Here is a 16,144-nt window from a genome sequence, read left to right as displayed (position 1 = left end):
TCCATCATCGAGAGCTACTTGGATTAAATAAATATGAAGCTTTATTAACCAAAGCGCTTTAAATCAAAGAACCAATATCAATATTTAAGGCTATCACACTGATTGCCGGTATCGACCCGGCAGAATCAATAGGGGATAACATCAAAAGTTAATTAGGAGCGGCTTTATAATTTGCGACCGTAATACAATCTCGTTGCAATTAAACGCAAGCTTGTTGGCAAAAGCGCGCCGCGGTGATTAAAAATTTCCAATTTCACCTACGGCGGTGTGGGGAAGGCAGTAAATTTGGCGACGAGTAGCGCATAAACATGTCACAGGTGCGCGCCGCGGGTGTGCTTTGTCCCGTAATGTCCCAGCTCACACCCCGTCGCCGCCGCGGCCTCTGGGCTGATATTCCCGCCGCTTACATTTAGAGAACCAGTTTAAATGGGGTCTCGTGATCCGCAACCACTACTCTCCTAACCTGTGTGCGTGAGGCGATTGCTCTGTAAATTAAAAAGAATTAACAGCCCTGTCTCAGCGCTCCTGCCGCGTACAATGTCTTCCGACATGACACTAACGGGTAAACGGCCCGTCTCTTAGCATAATGCCCACATTCGATACTTCAACGCTCATTAGAATTCACTCTGACGCAAGCATTTACCTGTTTTTATTATTATTTACCACCTGCAACCTGTCCGCAAAAACTGGCAGAAACTGCCGATAAAAAATATAATAAAACGTTTTTTTGTCGCGATCGTTATGATTGAAGGTGGTGTCGCTGATTTTAGACAAAGGACGACAGATAGAAGATGCCCATCAATATGCTAATACGGCGTTGCAGCGCTCGAGACGATTCCGAGACTTTTTTGTGGCCTCCCCTAAATTGGTTTATTTGTTTTGTTACAAGCATATTTCTTTAAAAGTGTAGTTTGTTTGGTTTGCGGAGGCGCTCGAGCGCATATGGAACTTGTATCTTACAAATATAAAACATTATGGAAGCACTTTGAAAGCGGTTAAGTTTTTTATGCGCAAATTTATTGACTGTCAATTTTGACATCCGCGTCTTAACAGGATATTTGGAAGTGAATTAACATAGTACTTTTATCGGAACCGCCTCTGGTGTGTAGTGGAGCATTGTGATCGTTTTAGCTGATTCATCGACAACATCAGTTCCGTCCAGGCTAACAACCCACTTAGCTGAAACAACAATGACGGGGCCTGCCGCGGGCGATATCAATTTGTGGCTGCGCGGGCGCGGGCGCTGCCCGTAATAGTATTGTCATGCGCGCGTTTAGCCGCTCACACTGCCCATTACGATAGCTGCACGCGAGGCATCAATTAACACATAAGATTACATTTTTTTTTATCTACCACCGCAAAAACTAGCGTTTATTAGCCATTTGCAGACAATGTTGACATTACATCTCGTTTACGATTCAATGTCACGCGATTATAATTGATAAGCTAAGTACCCGTAGCTATAAAGCTTATAGTTTCGCGGTAGGACAAAAAGCAAGGGTCGAGTCGTGGGATCAACGCGCCAGCCGCCGATTCTCACGGCCCTCACAGGGTTAGTAAACAATTTGACACTTCCAGGTGTCCGATTTTTTATCAGCTCGGAGCATGTAAGAGTATTTGCTCAGCCTCACATCTGGGTGGATGAAAAAACTGGCCGGACTTCTCGTATGAGCGCTAATGAGCGAGGGTTATACTGGATATATATGCATTCTTATGTTTTGGCTCTCGAGAATTGGAGAGTTTGTTTATCTTTGGAGTTACAGCCCGTAGTGTAAATGAAGCAGATGTCGTGGGACGTGGGACAAAGCCGGGGTTGTCGCGTTAACGATCGCCTGCTCCTTCACATTGAACTTGACGATAAAAAGACCATGAAATTAGCAGTAAAGATAACTGGCGTGGGGTAGGTTAGGAGGAAACGGGCGGTGTCGAGTATAGCAACAAAGACTCGACTAATCTACTGCTGCTTGTTAAATGTCTCGTAAATCTTAAGAGTTTTAAAACATTTCTCTAACGGTAGATAGGAAAGTAATCAAATGAAAGACTAAGCAGATTAGTCTAAGTATGTTAATATTGTTAATTAAGGAACCTGTGTTTACTTAAAAGTTTAACGAACACACCAAGTAAGACTACAAGCTTCATTAATTCATAATGTAAATTATCAGATTTTAAAGCAATTTTTTTTTCATTTTACTCATATAAATTGGAGTTCGCGTCGTCAAACGACTAGTGTTTGAATCGGTTTCTGCCGGTTTTCGAGTGCGGATGTTACAGCCGCGGCGGATGTGGCGGTTTCGGCCAGGGTTGTTCGCGCCTCTGTGCGGCAATTGGCAGGTTGTTACCGATTTACGACCTACTCTTAAGTTTATTCATCGTTGTGGTGGTCCTATTGTTCTGCATACTGTGTGACCACCGCCCGCGACGGCAGGCCCATTCAATTTTAATTTGACTTAAAACTTATATCCTTCGCTATCTTGTTGGTTAGGCAATAAGTAAGAGCGAGAGAATAATACGGTCAAAAGGATAGGTTTATTGTTTTAAAAACTGTAAATCAAATATTAATTATAGTCTGACCGTTTAATAGTAGTTATTTTTATTGTAGCCTTAGGTATAACATTTGTATTAAAAACTGTACCAACATAACTAACCTAACTTAAATTTAGTGTGTATGTATATTATTTTATAATAAATAATCATTATATTATTTTTGTAAAGACTAAATAATATTATAAAGAAAGTGTTTTTTTTTTTCTGTTATACGCTTTTATAATACTATTAATATAATATCTTTAATTAATGACTTTAAATGATAAACAACTTGGCCTAGACAATTTAAACTTAAGCGTACCTACGAGTTGACACCTAAAAGGTCTTAGGTAATAATAATGTTTTTTTTTTTTAATTTAATTTATTTTCAAAAATAGTATGGTACATTATAAACTTATTTTAGGTTCGCCAAACTTACGTTTAACGGTGAAATGAGGCACTCATTTTCAACGTTAGTACCTTAATCTAAATTATATGATTAACTTATAATACTAAGGTTAATACATAATTATATCATATTAACACAGTATCAGTTGCTGTAGTATATTTACCTATCCTATTTATTTATTCAGTCATGCGTCGTACATATTAACTGCTTCCTAATTTTTGATGATTGATGATGATGTTTGATGTTTTTACTAGCACATTCGTCTTCACATTATAAAAATAGCTACTAGCTAGTAGGTAACATTTTAAACAAATTGTTATTAAATCATTGCATTTCCATTAAGTCGGTTACTACCAATAAGTTATATAAATCTCATTAAAAAGTGGGTAGTTAATTGGTTTATCTATAATTAAAACTATACTAAATGGGAAACTACTTAGAAGCTTTTTGTCGGTATCTTATTATATTCTAAGGTCTTCGTACTCATTACAAGTTACAAATAATTTCTAACCTCAACATCAAATTCATACATAACAAGTAATAACCAATAGTTAATGTTTCTATTAATACCTGTGATAGGTACATACCTGATGAAACTTTTTCTATTACATTAAAATCGCCATACCCACCGCGGGCATTTCAACTTCTCAATCGCAATTTCAACTTTATTTTAAGATCTAACAAGGTAGCTTTTAGAATAAATAATTGATTCTGATACGAGTTTGAGGCGTCGATATTCAATCGTCACTTTGTCGGCGCTTTCAAAGAATGCCCTATCTGTACCGATAGTGCGTACGGTAGCCCGGGATTTGTCAATGTACGGTCAACAGAGAACTCAGAGAAGGCGTCGATGCGCTCTTTGTATTGATCACATATTTGTAAAAGTGACATGTTTGGGGCGATCTGTAAATATTGTCCGTGTAAGATGGTAGACACCAAACGTCTACCGGGTATGGGTGCCTAAGCGTTATGCATAATTCTGTAGTTACATTGTTATTAAAGGTCAGATTTGACAAATCTGCGCGTCATTGATGACACGAACTATAGCGGATAATCAATTGCCTATTTAAATGAGTAATGAGATCAATAATTCTACTTCTAATTTGTTTGCCGTACCTAATTCAATTATTTTTTAAAGCGCGTATGTATTATTATTCTATTATACAACTACTGTTACAATTATTTGCATTTAGTTCCCAAGCAATAAAACCTAGAGCAAGCTAAGTATTTATTGGTGCTCTGATTGCTAAGTGCTTGTCGCTACTTTGATACGTAAGGCAGTAGCGGGCATCGTAAACTCTTAATGGAGGCTAATTCAGGCTGTTAATTGAGCTTCGGCTGTTATCAGTGGCCTGCATTAGCGGTAGCTCTGTGTTAACATCTCTTACCAAGTCCCAGATGGCCGTTCGCCTTAATAAACCACTATAAAGTGCAACCTCAAGATCAGTAACAACTTTGCGTCAAAGACCACGCTTAAACTGGTTGACTTAATGCTAAAGTTGGCTTACGCTTGATGAAGAATGAAATAACAGCCTTGGCCCCCGGGGGCGGCTGATAACGGCGTTATGACTGATGGAGGCTGCGCTTTTGGGAATGCGTGAAGGTTCTTATGAAATGTAGATAATTTTGTATTATTGAGGGTTAGATTAGGGTTATTGGATTGAGTGTTGGGCTCGGTTAATGTGTCTGCTGAGTAGTTAGGTACTTTTTAATCGCAGTAAAAAAGGTTTATGGTAGCCGTTGTTTGAACTTACACATGTCTCGCTGCAGTTTTTACAGAAAACTTTGAAATAAAACTTCCTATTTTACTTAATATTAACCAAAGCCAGTTACAATAGCTGGACTTTACTTGTCAGGGAAGTCTCAAATTTGACAACCTACAATTCTACCCCGCCGTAAACCAAATTTGATTAATTACTTTGACCAATATTTACAGCACCATTTAAAAGCATCTATAAAGCAAAATCCGCAAAGCTAAACTGTAGGCACCGCTAATCAGTCGTGGGCGGTCAGCGATAAGCCAGGCGCCAGATGCATCCCGTTTACGACCAGTCGCTTAGCTGAATAACAGGTGCCAAAAGCTACTTTACCGACACTTTACACGTATCACATGCTTTATAATCACGATAAAACCATTGTCCAATAGGAAATTTTTTATCACCTTCTTTGTCTCGATTTCGTGAATTGGAATTTATGATTTCTTTGTTTGTGAATTAAGTTGGATGGTGTTATGCAGGACAGATGCTTTGTCAACACTTGGCAGCCTCCCACGCTCGCACGCTCCAAAGTAGTGCTTTGATTGCTTGTGTTTGTCATCTTGGACGACACAATTGTCGCTCTTGACAAACAACAGAGATGTCATAAAATTGACGCTTGTGTTCACAACTTGAGACACCAGACAAGTTTTTATCCTTAAGAGCCTGTTGTATATTTTTATGTAGTAATCTTCAGCCATTTGTCAATATTAGAAAGTGAAGAACTTTAAGAATAATGTTTTACACTGACCCATATTATACAAAAATAAAAATACTTTAATATTTCGAATAACATTTAATAATTGCCGAAAGTGTATGCGAACTAGAGCTGGGTACTTTCTTATAGTTCAACTGTAAGTAGTTATATATATGCTTGAGCTGAAAAATGTGCTAAATGCTACAATAACCCCTACCGAAGCGTAATCTCTTTTCAGAACCATTCTCTGATTAATAAAATTATGCATATCAAACTTTATTCTTATTAATCAATTTTGTTACAGCCGCATGTTTCCCTCCCTCCGCATCTCCCTGGGCGGGCTGGACCCTCGTGAAGAATACTGCATTCTCCTTGAGCTCACGTTGGTGGGGCGCCGGCGCTGGCGTTGGGCGGGCGGTGCGTGGGCCGAGGCGGGCGGGGCAGAGCCCCAGTCTCCCAGGAGACTCATGCTGCACCCTGATTCCCCTGCACCTGGGCACCACTGGACCGCCAATCCTGTCAGCTTCAGTAAGCTCAAGCTGACGAACAATACTATGGATGCGCAAGGACATGTAAGTTGATTTTTAGCTTATTTTCTTATGATTAGGATTTCTTGTTTTGGTGCGTGAATATAAACTTATAATGTCCGGAAGAGTCCACATCACATCCATTTGGTTATCTACAAATATTTCTCTTGAATCTTGATGACAAAGTGCTTTATATATAAATAATTTACTTTTTATTAGTTGACATATGTACGCTGCCCTACACTTGTCACTTGTCATCTAATTATTACACTACATCCAACTAACTTCCTGTGCAAGCCTAATACATAATCACTGTAGTCATCTGCGAGAATATGTAGCCTAGCGCAAGCCCCGAGATAACGCTAATGATTGGCAACTGGAATGCCGGATATTAGTAATCACATCTATTGTCTACTGATAGGTCAGATAGTTAACTGACGAGAGTGACGAGGGAAAAGGCTCACATGCTTATAGATTTGTGCGTTACTTCAATATCTAGTCTCAGTTATTAGGGAGAAACTGATGTCTCCATTTCAAAAAACCTCGTTTTATCACGAGACAAACCCAAAATTATATAAATTTAGAATAATTCTATAACTTGTCATAAAATTCAAAACGAAATATTTTTAAGTAGCATGAACTCTGATATTATACTCTTGACTGTACCCTATATGATCTCAGTTCGATTATGTTACGTTTCTTTTGTTTTCAAGCGTACTTAGGTAATCAAAAATGATTCTAAATAAAGCACTCAATAAAGTCCAAACTAAAAGCGAATCGTCCATATCAAAATTGAAAACAAGAAATCAATAGACAAGAATCGATTCTTAAATCCGAGCTCGTGACTGTACTTACGTAGGCACCTCTGCATAACTTTTCAAAGGCAACGCCTCCTATACAGGTCTCTATAACCAATTGACGTACCTACAACAGATACACAATCAAATCTCGACTGCATAACAAGTTCAATAAGTCGAATTTCGTTTAACGTCCATTCACGCTTGGTATAATGTGTATCGTGCAAGATATACGATTACCGCTGCGCTAACATCGCAAGTTAAACTTTAGTTCTTTCAGATAAGGTTGTTATTTGTTCGTTATTAGGCTTCGCCGCAGGAGTCTAAGCCATACAAAGGAAAGTTTTAAGTGTTTCGTCAGCGTACAAATGCGCTGAAAGGCATTGTATCGCATTGTGCGCTTGCGGCTGTTTGCGCGGGCGCGGTGTTTGGACAACGCGGTTCACGCCTCGGATGCCTCGATTAATGATACCCTTGTGTGCTCAGCTCAATTCCATTTTATAATGCTTGTAGAAACTGTGAGAAAATATAACAACTTTATGGTTGTGCTAATCATCTGTAAGTTAACACAGTTCCATTTATCCTAAGACAGGGTCGGTTGCACCAAATCGTCATCACTCGCAAAATTTTATTGTTGAAAGTTTCACTGTTCATTGCTGAGTGATGTTCAAAACCATCCACTAGTTCTGGTTCAGATAAAAATAACTTTCAAACTATTTCGTTAATTGTTTCTTATCCTAAATTCAAAAACAACCTTCAAATTTCCGACCCAAATCATAGTCAATCCAAACATAGGAACAGTCAGCTATCATAACAAATCTCGTGTGATACACAACACGGGGTAAGATCGGTGCGGTTCGCTGCGCGTGCGTCGAGGCGGCCGCGCGTGAAACGTACTGCGAAGTCTTGGGCATTGAAAAACTACTGTCTATTTTTTAAATTATCATAATAAGCTTGTAACATAAAAACAGTTATAGGGAACTTCATCTTTAAAATATGTTGTATAAAATCAAAGATTGAAACAAGCATAGTCCATTTCAATTTTCATATTGTATTTTGCAATAAGCCTTTGAACCAGACACGAAAAGCTTGTATTATTCTTAAGTAAATATGTTGTTTTACTATATTTACTTTTAATTCCACATCTAAATCCTAGTTATATTCCTAACACTTTCAGTGCCAAAAGCCCCATTAACAAAACAAAATGAACACACATAGGTACCTACGTGGTCTTGGCAGTGAATGTGAAATTTAAAACATATTATTTACTAATTTTGCATGAATTTATTTTTCTACTGATATTAAACCTAATAGATGACTCGAAAATACTTTCTGCATAATATTCACGCAGACAAGCCTTCAATTGCCACATACCTGTACAATATTATACTGCTACCAACTTTCAAAAAACTACACACAATTTCAGCTTCAACAAATACTATAATAGCATATAATTACGTGTAAGCAGTAATCTTCAGGCGGCGTCTTTGTAACCGTTTTCATACTATGCTAATTCACTCGCCTCCACTCTTAGACTACTAAGAATAGGGTCTATTTTAGGTTAACTAAACCTTTTTGAAGGTCCAACAGTTACTATTGTGTTCATTTACGGGAGCCAAGTCGCTCTTGCAGAAATACTCGCCTGGGTGACTGCGCACTTGAGGATCGCCACCTGTGATAATGCTGCCGTGCTTTGTTTACCCTTTTTGCAGGTTTTTTAGGGGTACAAAGGATAAGCCGCGGTCTCAGGGTTTAGACAGTCAAGAGTATAGGTGGGAATTAAATTGAGGTTTTTTGTCCATTTATATCAAGGGTGCGAATTGAAATTGAAGGTTAAAATGATAAAGCTATGCTGTACTTATACATTTTGAACACATAATGCACATTAAAATTTAAATTGAAACATTAAAATAAACATACATCAGTTATGACAAACTGAATTGAAATTGAAACAAATGTGAAAAAGTGTGGTAGGTATTCTAAACTTACCAAAACTTATGTTAAACTTGCACTTTTTCAAATTAAAGGAAGTTCGAATTTTAAAACAAAACAAATTCAGTTCTGTTTTCTAATAACGTTGATTCAAATTTGACTGTAAATTTTCCTTGTATGGGCAATTTGAGGAAAACCGTAGGCGCTGCCTTTTCTTTTGTTTTATCTTTTTGCCATTTTTTGCGCAGTCTTTTGTTACATTGTAGTTTCAAGTAGAACTAAACACTAGCTTACAAAATACTTTTACTCAATTCTTTTAACATTACTAATTATGAAACGGATTAGTATAATCTCGCTTAACTAAAGGCAATTACGGCGAAAGGGTTTAACTAATACCCGACTAGATTTGTAAGTGAGAACTAGTGGTTAACTAATTGTGGTGATTTGTGTAAGAAAGTTCTTGAATAGTTTACGTAACTACCTGTTAGGGCGCTTTTGAATTCGGGATTGTAGATGTGGTGTTAATTTTACTGTCGGTTAAAGATTAGGGATAAAAGTTAAAAGTACAAGAACGCTTAAGTATGATTATATATTTTTTAATATATGTATTTATTTATCTAAAAAAAATATAAATGTTGCTCACACAACTAAGAAACCACGCTTGCTTGTGTATCTATAATGGTAAACAAAATCTTCAGAGAGTTAATTTCTTACCACGAGCCAAAAATGTTGGTCCAATAGGTCTGTAAATAATTAAATAAATAACTAGCAGAAAAATATTCCATCAGGAGTTATTAAACTTATTAACCGACGAACTTCGTCACTTAGGAAAATAAAATATAAAACCCAAAAGGAATTAACGAAACTTGGTAGGTATTACCTAATAGACTATATAGACTTTTATTAGATGTATAGACTTTACTTACTCTCAAAAATAGTGTCCTTCTTTCTTTCTATGTCATGTGAACTTATTGTACCTAATAGCCTAATACCTAAAACGTTTAATGCATACTTGACCTTACCACAATTAAAACATGGGTACCTAATCTATAAGGCTTATCGTAGAAGCGATCATTTCAGCGGGGGTTGTGCGGTTAGATATCCGGTAACCCTTATCTAATTAATCTTGTAGCGAAGGGTTTTTATCGTACATGTGTCAACCTTCCGTGTCGCGACACGTGTAAATGGTGCGTTTTATCTAACCTTTAAACGGCGCCACTGTTTGGTTTTTATTCAAGTTTTTGCGCTGGAGAATTTATATGTAAAATTATGTTATATAATATGATCCATCCATATACCTAGTTTTAGTTATTAAGTTGCTACTCACATATTTGTTTACCTTTCCCAATAGTTTTGTACTTTGAAATCATAATTAGTTTCTTAAATACTTTATTTACACTTCTCATCAATAATTGTAAACATCCTCATGTCTTAATGTGTTATTTGTCATTAGTGTTAACTTATCTCAAATGGTCCTGAGACCATAATGTGTTTATTATTCTCATGTTTATCCTAATATCCTAATGAGACTTGTCTCCCTTATAAGCAGTACTACGTCCCGAATTAAATCAGTCTAGTTTGAACCGTCAAACTGTGTTTTACTCCACCCCACATAACAATTTTGGCGCAGTCGGTAGGATACATTAACCGCGTCACACCGCCGTTAAGCAGACGAGCTCAACGCCTGGGCTAAGGACAAAATCGCCACCAGCCTAGACGGTGCCTACAGGGCTTCAAACAGCTCGCCGAACAACGCTCCGTGATGCAAATTTGGATCCCGTTACTGTGGTAAGTGGCCAAACACGTTTGCTCTGTTCCCACATCCTATATCTCCAGGCTACTATATATATCTTAAATCCGAAATCTCTTTATCTTGTGACATATATATTTAATCAAAAATGTCCCCAATCACTGAAACTATGGCCGCGCAAGCAGCAATTAAAGATACAATCAAACTAGAGACAACATCACCCACTACATCAAATGAGGCCAATTCGGAAACAATACCTTTAAACACACTCCTCCGGTTAATACCGGATTTCGACACAGCACAACCCGCGCAAGTTTATAGGTTCGTTCGCTCATGCGACTCCGCTTTTGAATTGGCAAACGCATCTCAACAACCAGTGATCCTCACATATACGTTAAATAGAATTTCTGGGCAGAATTCGTCAGATATATTTGCAAAAAGGTACCAAAGTTGGTCAGAGCTGAAAACATTCCTAATTCAAAAATTCTCACAAACGAAAACGTTGACACATCTTAACTTAGAGCTTCAATCATTATTCCAAAAACCGAATGAATCGGTCACCGATTACTTTCATAGAGTTGACTTATGCCGTAATAAAATCCTCGACAAATTAACCGCCGAAGTTTCTGACGCATCATTGATCGGCCGGAAGACCAGCACTGAGGAAACCGCCTTAAGCATATTTGTAAATGGTGTGAGCTCTAATCTGGGTTCGATGCTGAGGACAAAAGGTTTCACCACCTTGTCCGAGGCTGGTACATTCGCGATTCAAGAAGAAAAGATTCAAAACATGAATCACGCACGTCAGGTCCTATTTAGAACCCCAGCTTATAGTAGCACCATTCGTAGGCCAACGCCACCGATTAATCAGACTCAATCTTCACTTTCAACCGCACAACCAAACACATTTAGGCCAACAAAAACGTGTAATTATTGCAAAAAACCCGGTCACCTGATTTCTGAATGCAGAAAGAGAGCTTACAATAATAATATAAAAAATCATAATATAGAACGCCCTACTAATGCCCCTCTTCGCATCAATAATTTAAACTTACAAGCGGCCGAGGAAACGGGCTTTCACTCGGGAACCGCTTCGATATATTGCCCGAATACCCCGATGACTTCATCAAGACAAAACACAGCCCCGGAACTTTACGAAACCATGCAGAACCTACAACTACAATAGATAAAAATACATCTAGATCTTCAAAATTTCAGCAATCTCCAAATACTTTAAATGCCGAAGTTATGCGACCGCAAACAAACCCAGTCTATCGGAGACACCTGCGCGACGCATCCACACAAACTCCAGAACAATCTAATATCACAGAAAATCAAATTCCTAGATCCACTAAATCGCTAAATCAACCAGAACAATCTAATATCACAGAAAATCCATTTCCTAGATCCACTAAATCGCTAAATCAAGATCCAAAATCTATGACAATACAAAGTAAAGTCTCAGAGCCTCCTAAACCTATTGCATCGTCAAATCAAGCTTCAGAGTCTCCCAGATCTATAACGTTACAAAATCAAGTACTAGAGCTTCATAAATCCATCGACTTCCTGCTAACTCAATTCATCAATGTAACTGAATCTCTTTCGAAATCTTTATTACAACAAACTTCAAATGCAAACGATACCCCAGAAATAAGCGCGACAGCCTCTTTTAACCCTAATAATACGAACTCCGAGAATAATTCTAAGGAAACATCCCAAATCATTGCTAACTCTAAATCAATGGACAATCTATCGAATTTAAACCAAATCACGAATACCCCATTCAAAAGTGAAAAATCGTCTAAATCAAAACATCGTTCAAAATCACAGCGGAAATCAAAATCTAAGCAAAAGCCTAAAATTCCCCAGGAAGAATATACTATAAACACGTTAAACATACCCCCAGAAGATCTTAAACATTGTGTATTCCATGTTGACGGTGAACCCATAACCTTGTTAATAGATACTGGAGCAGCCATCTCAGTCATAAATAAAGATAAAATCGGCAACAATAAAATCGATACGTCTAGAATCGCCTCAATCATAGGTGTATCTAACACAAACTCCACCGTCCAAACTTACGGCATCTGTAACTTATCCCTAGATCAATTGCCCAAGTTCACATTCCACGTAGCTAACCTTAATATTCACGCTGATGGCATATTGGGTAATGACTTCATGTCCAAATTCAATGTCGATATCTCATATGAATCTAAAACCCTGCGAATACGCGACAGAACATACAAATTTCTTACTCTAAACGATTCTACAAATCCTCCTATCGACAACAATAAACAAACCCTCAGACAAAGATCAGAAACTGTTATCACTTGCCAAACTAAAGATATCTCAGACGGAACAGCAATCGTAGACAAACAATCCATTGACGATCACCTAACTCTTCCAAACGCGCTTGTTGTTATCAAAAATAATCATTTCTTAATAACGTGCGTAAATTCTAGCAATGAAGACAAAACTATATCTATTCCCACCATCCATGTAAACTCAATAAGCGACGTAGACTTCGATCAGTACCATCTCCATACATTTAACTGCGGTAATGATATAAACACTCGACCCCGAAAAGATATAAACGAACTTATTAGACAAGACCACCTTAATAACGAGGAAAAAGAATCTCTAAATAAAATCGTCACAGAATTTTCCGATATCTTTTATACTGAAGGTGAACCTTTGACGTTCACCAATCATACAAAACATTCCATACCCACTACCTCCGATACGCCCATTAATACGAAAACATACAGATTTCCACAAATTCACCAACAAGAAGTTAAGACCCAAGTGGATAAAATGCTAAATCAAAATATAATAAGACCTAGTACATCCCCTTGGAGCAGCCCCATCTGGGTTGTGCCTAAGAAATTAGACGCTTCCGGAAAACAAAAATGGCGTGTTGTCATCGATTACAGGAAGTTAAACGACATCACTATAGGAGATAGTTACCCACTGCCTAATATCACTGACATACTGGATAAATTAGGTCATTCAATCTACTTCACGACTTTAGATCTTGCATCCGGATTTCACCAAATAGAACTAGACCCAAAGGACATACCAAAAACCGCTTTTAATACACCATATGGACACTACGAATTCTTAAGAATGCCTTTTGGTTTAAAAAACGCACCTGCTACCTTCCAACGCGCAATGGATAGCGTTCTTTACGGCCTTCAAGGTGAACGGTGTTTCGTTTATCTAGACGATATCGTTATTTTTGCATCCAGTCTCCAAGAACACGAAGATAAACTAACCGAAGTTTTCAATCGTCTAAGAAAATGCAGCCTTAAAATCCAACCCGATAAATGCGAATTTCTGAGAAAAGAAGTGGCTTACTTAGGTCACATAATATCCAGCGAAGGAGTCAAGCCAAATCCTGAAAAGGTAAAATCTGTTCAAGATTTCCCAACTCCCAAATCATGCAAAGACATCAAGTCATTCCTAGGACTAGCAGGCTATTACCGTAGGTTCATAGCCAATTTCAGTAAACTTACGAAACCCATGACGAGCCTTTTAAAAAAGGACGTACCTTTTATTTGGGGACCTGATCAACAGAAAGCGTTCGATTCATGTAAAAACATTTTAACAACTACTCCTCTACTACAATACCCCGATTTTAGCAAAGAATTTATACTCACAACAGACGCTTCCATTCATGCCATCGGAGCTATCCTATCCCAAGGCGAAATAGGTAAGGATTTGCCTATAGCATACGCATCCCGTACTTTAAATAAAGCTGAAACGAACTACTCAACTATAGAACGAGAATTATTAGCAATAGTATGGGCAGTTAAACATTTCCGACCATACCTCTTTGGTAGGAAGTTCAAAATAGTCACTGACCACAAACCTCTCACTTGGTTATTTTCAATTAAAGATCCAGGATCCCGTCTCGTTCGATGGAGGCTCAAACTTGAGGAATTCGATTACGAAATTATATACAAAGCGGGGAAAATGAATACTAACGCAGATGCACTTTCCCGTCCACCAATTAACAACATAGGAATCAATGACTCCAAATCTATTTCAAATGACTTCTTACAAACACATTATGAACAATACGTATCACAAGGTTGCACACCAAATTCTCACTTGCTAAAAACAACTCCCGAAAGACTCTTAGACGCACGACACAAAAATATATTCATTCCAATTCCATGCAAAAACGCCGATCTCGATCATTTGTTCAATGAAGCTCTAGGTCTATGCCCACAAACTAGTACCTACCCTGATAAAAGTAAAAATATCTATGAAACCGATCATCTAATCTCAGAAACTAAACAAAATCTTTACTTTTGTTATACTAGACCTTCATACTACGACCCCTGGGATGCCGAAAGTTATTTCAAGTCTTTATTAGTATGTCTAGAAAAAAACCATCCCGAAACCCTGTTCGTCCCAGATCTAAAACATCACCAAACATGCAAACTACGAGGAAATCAACAGTCACATATCACCGCTTACCTGGCAGAGCTGTACAATTGTAATGTCACAATCTGTGAAAATAAGGTTGATTACCCCACATCTGAAGAAATACCACAAATCTTAAAAACATATCATAATGAACCACTTTTGGGACACCGAGGTATTACCGAAACTTGTAGAAAGATCCGCGAAAATTATTTTTGGCAAAACATGTCAGAAGACATTAAAAATTATATAAACTCATGCGAAATCTGTCAACGTAACAAAATCCAAAGACGAACTTTTAAGGCCCCCATGGTCATAACTTCCCAATCTTCAGAACCTTTCGAACGCGTGTCTATGGACTTAGTCTCATATTCCGATATTAGCGACAATCATAATAAATACATATTGACATTACAAGACGAACTGACTAGATACGTCCAAGCTTACCCCATTCCCGACAAAGAAGCCCTTACAGTTGCCAAATATCTTCTTCACTTTTGCCAACACTTTGGAGTACCCAAACGGTTCCATTCTGATCAGGGTACCGAATTCATGAACGGACTAATGAAACAATTAACAAAGTTTCTAGGTACAAGTCAGACATTCAATACAGCCTATCACCCCCAAACGAACGGTGCTCTTGAAAGATTCCATGGTACACTACGAGACCACATACGTATGTACCAAACGAGGAAGCAAAAGAATTGGGATCAAATAATTCCCATGGCAATAATTTGCCACAATACATCTGTCAATAACTCCACAGGATATACGCCCTACGAACTACTTTTCGGCTTCAAGCCACGCCCCTTTTATTCACTCAAAACAGTACCAGAATACTCAGCAGCCGACTATATAAAAGACCTTAACGAACGATTGAGAATAGCTCGTGATGTGGCAATCCAAAACGTCCAAAAAATGAAAGAAAGGGCCAAAGAGCGTTATGATGGTAGTATTAGGAACATAGCTAAGTTTGCGTTAGGCGACAAAGTCCTGGTAAAAGCACCTAATCCCAACAATTTGGATCCCAAATGGGAAGGACCTTGTGAAGTCATCAGAGTTGGATTCAATGAAAACTACCTGATTAGGAAATCCGGTAAGAATCAACTTGTCCATGCCAACCGACTCAGACCTTTTGATGTAAATATAAATAATCCTAAAAGCTAAAACCCCTTAGCCGTGTAGCGATCGGCTTTACCAAAGAATAATCCTACTGCCTTTAATGTTTGGCATGTCGTAAGAGGCGACTAAACCCCTTAGCCGTGTAGTGACCGGCTATGTCAAGAATAGTCCTAACGCGTCTCGCAAGCGTGTCGTAAAAGGC

General features: G+C 38.1%; 2 protein-coding genes across 2 annotated transcripts in view; both read left to right on the top strand.

Moving 5' to 3' along the window:
- LOC133521573 (T-box transcription factor TBX6-like) overlaps positions 1–16,144 on the top strand; it is a 53,585-nt gene that overhangs the window by 27,644 nt on the left and 9,797 nt on the right. Inside the window, exon 3 of the mRNA XM_061856607.1 lies at positions 5,688–5,955. Coding sequence (XP_061712591.1) covers positions 5,688–5,955 — 268 coding nt within the window. The remainder of the gene's footprint in view (positions 1–5,687; positions 5,956–16,144) is intronic.
- Positions 10,328–13,549, top strand: LOC133521574 (uncharacterized). The gene has a single exon (XM_061856608.1). The coding sequence runs from the start codon at positions 10,538–10,540 to the stop codon at positions 11,573–11,575; it is 1,038 nt and encodes a 345-aa protein (XP_061712592.1). The 5' UTR covers positions 10,328–10,537; the 3' UTR covers positions 11,576–13,549.

Source organism: Cydia pomonella, chromosome 9, assembly GCF_033807575.1.
Source record: "Cydia pomonella isolate Wapato2018A chromosome 9, ilCydPomo1, whole genome shotgun sequence".
NCBI lineage: Eukaryota > Metazoa > Arthropoda > Insecta > Lepidoptera > Tortricidae > Cydia > Cydia pomonella.
This window is presented reverse-complemented; position numbering and strand designations above follow the sequence as displayed.

Coding starts and splice junctions, on each gene's coding strand:
- LOC133521574 (XM_061856608.1), top strand. CDS start 10,538: ATGTCCCCAATCACTGAAACTATGGCCGCGCAAGCAGCAATTAAAGAT.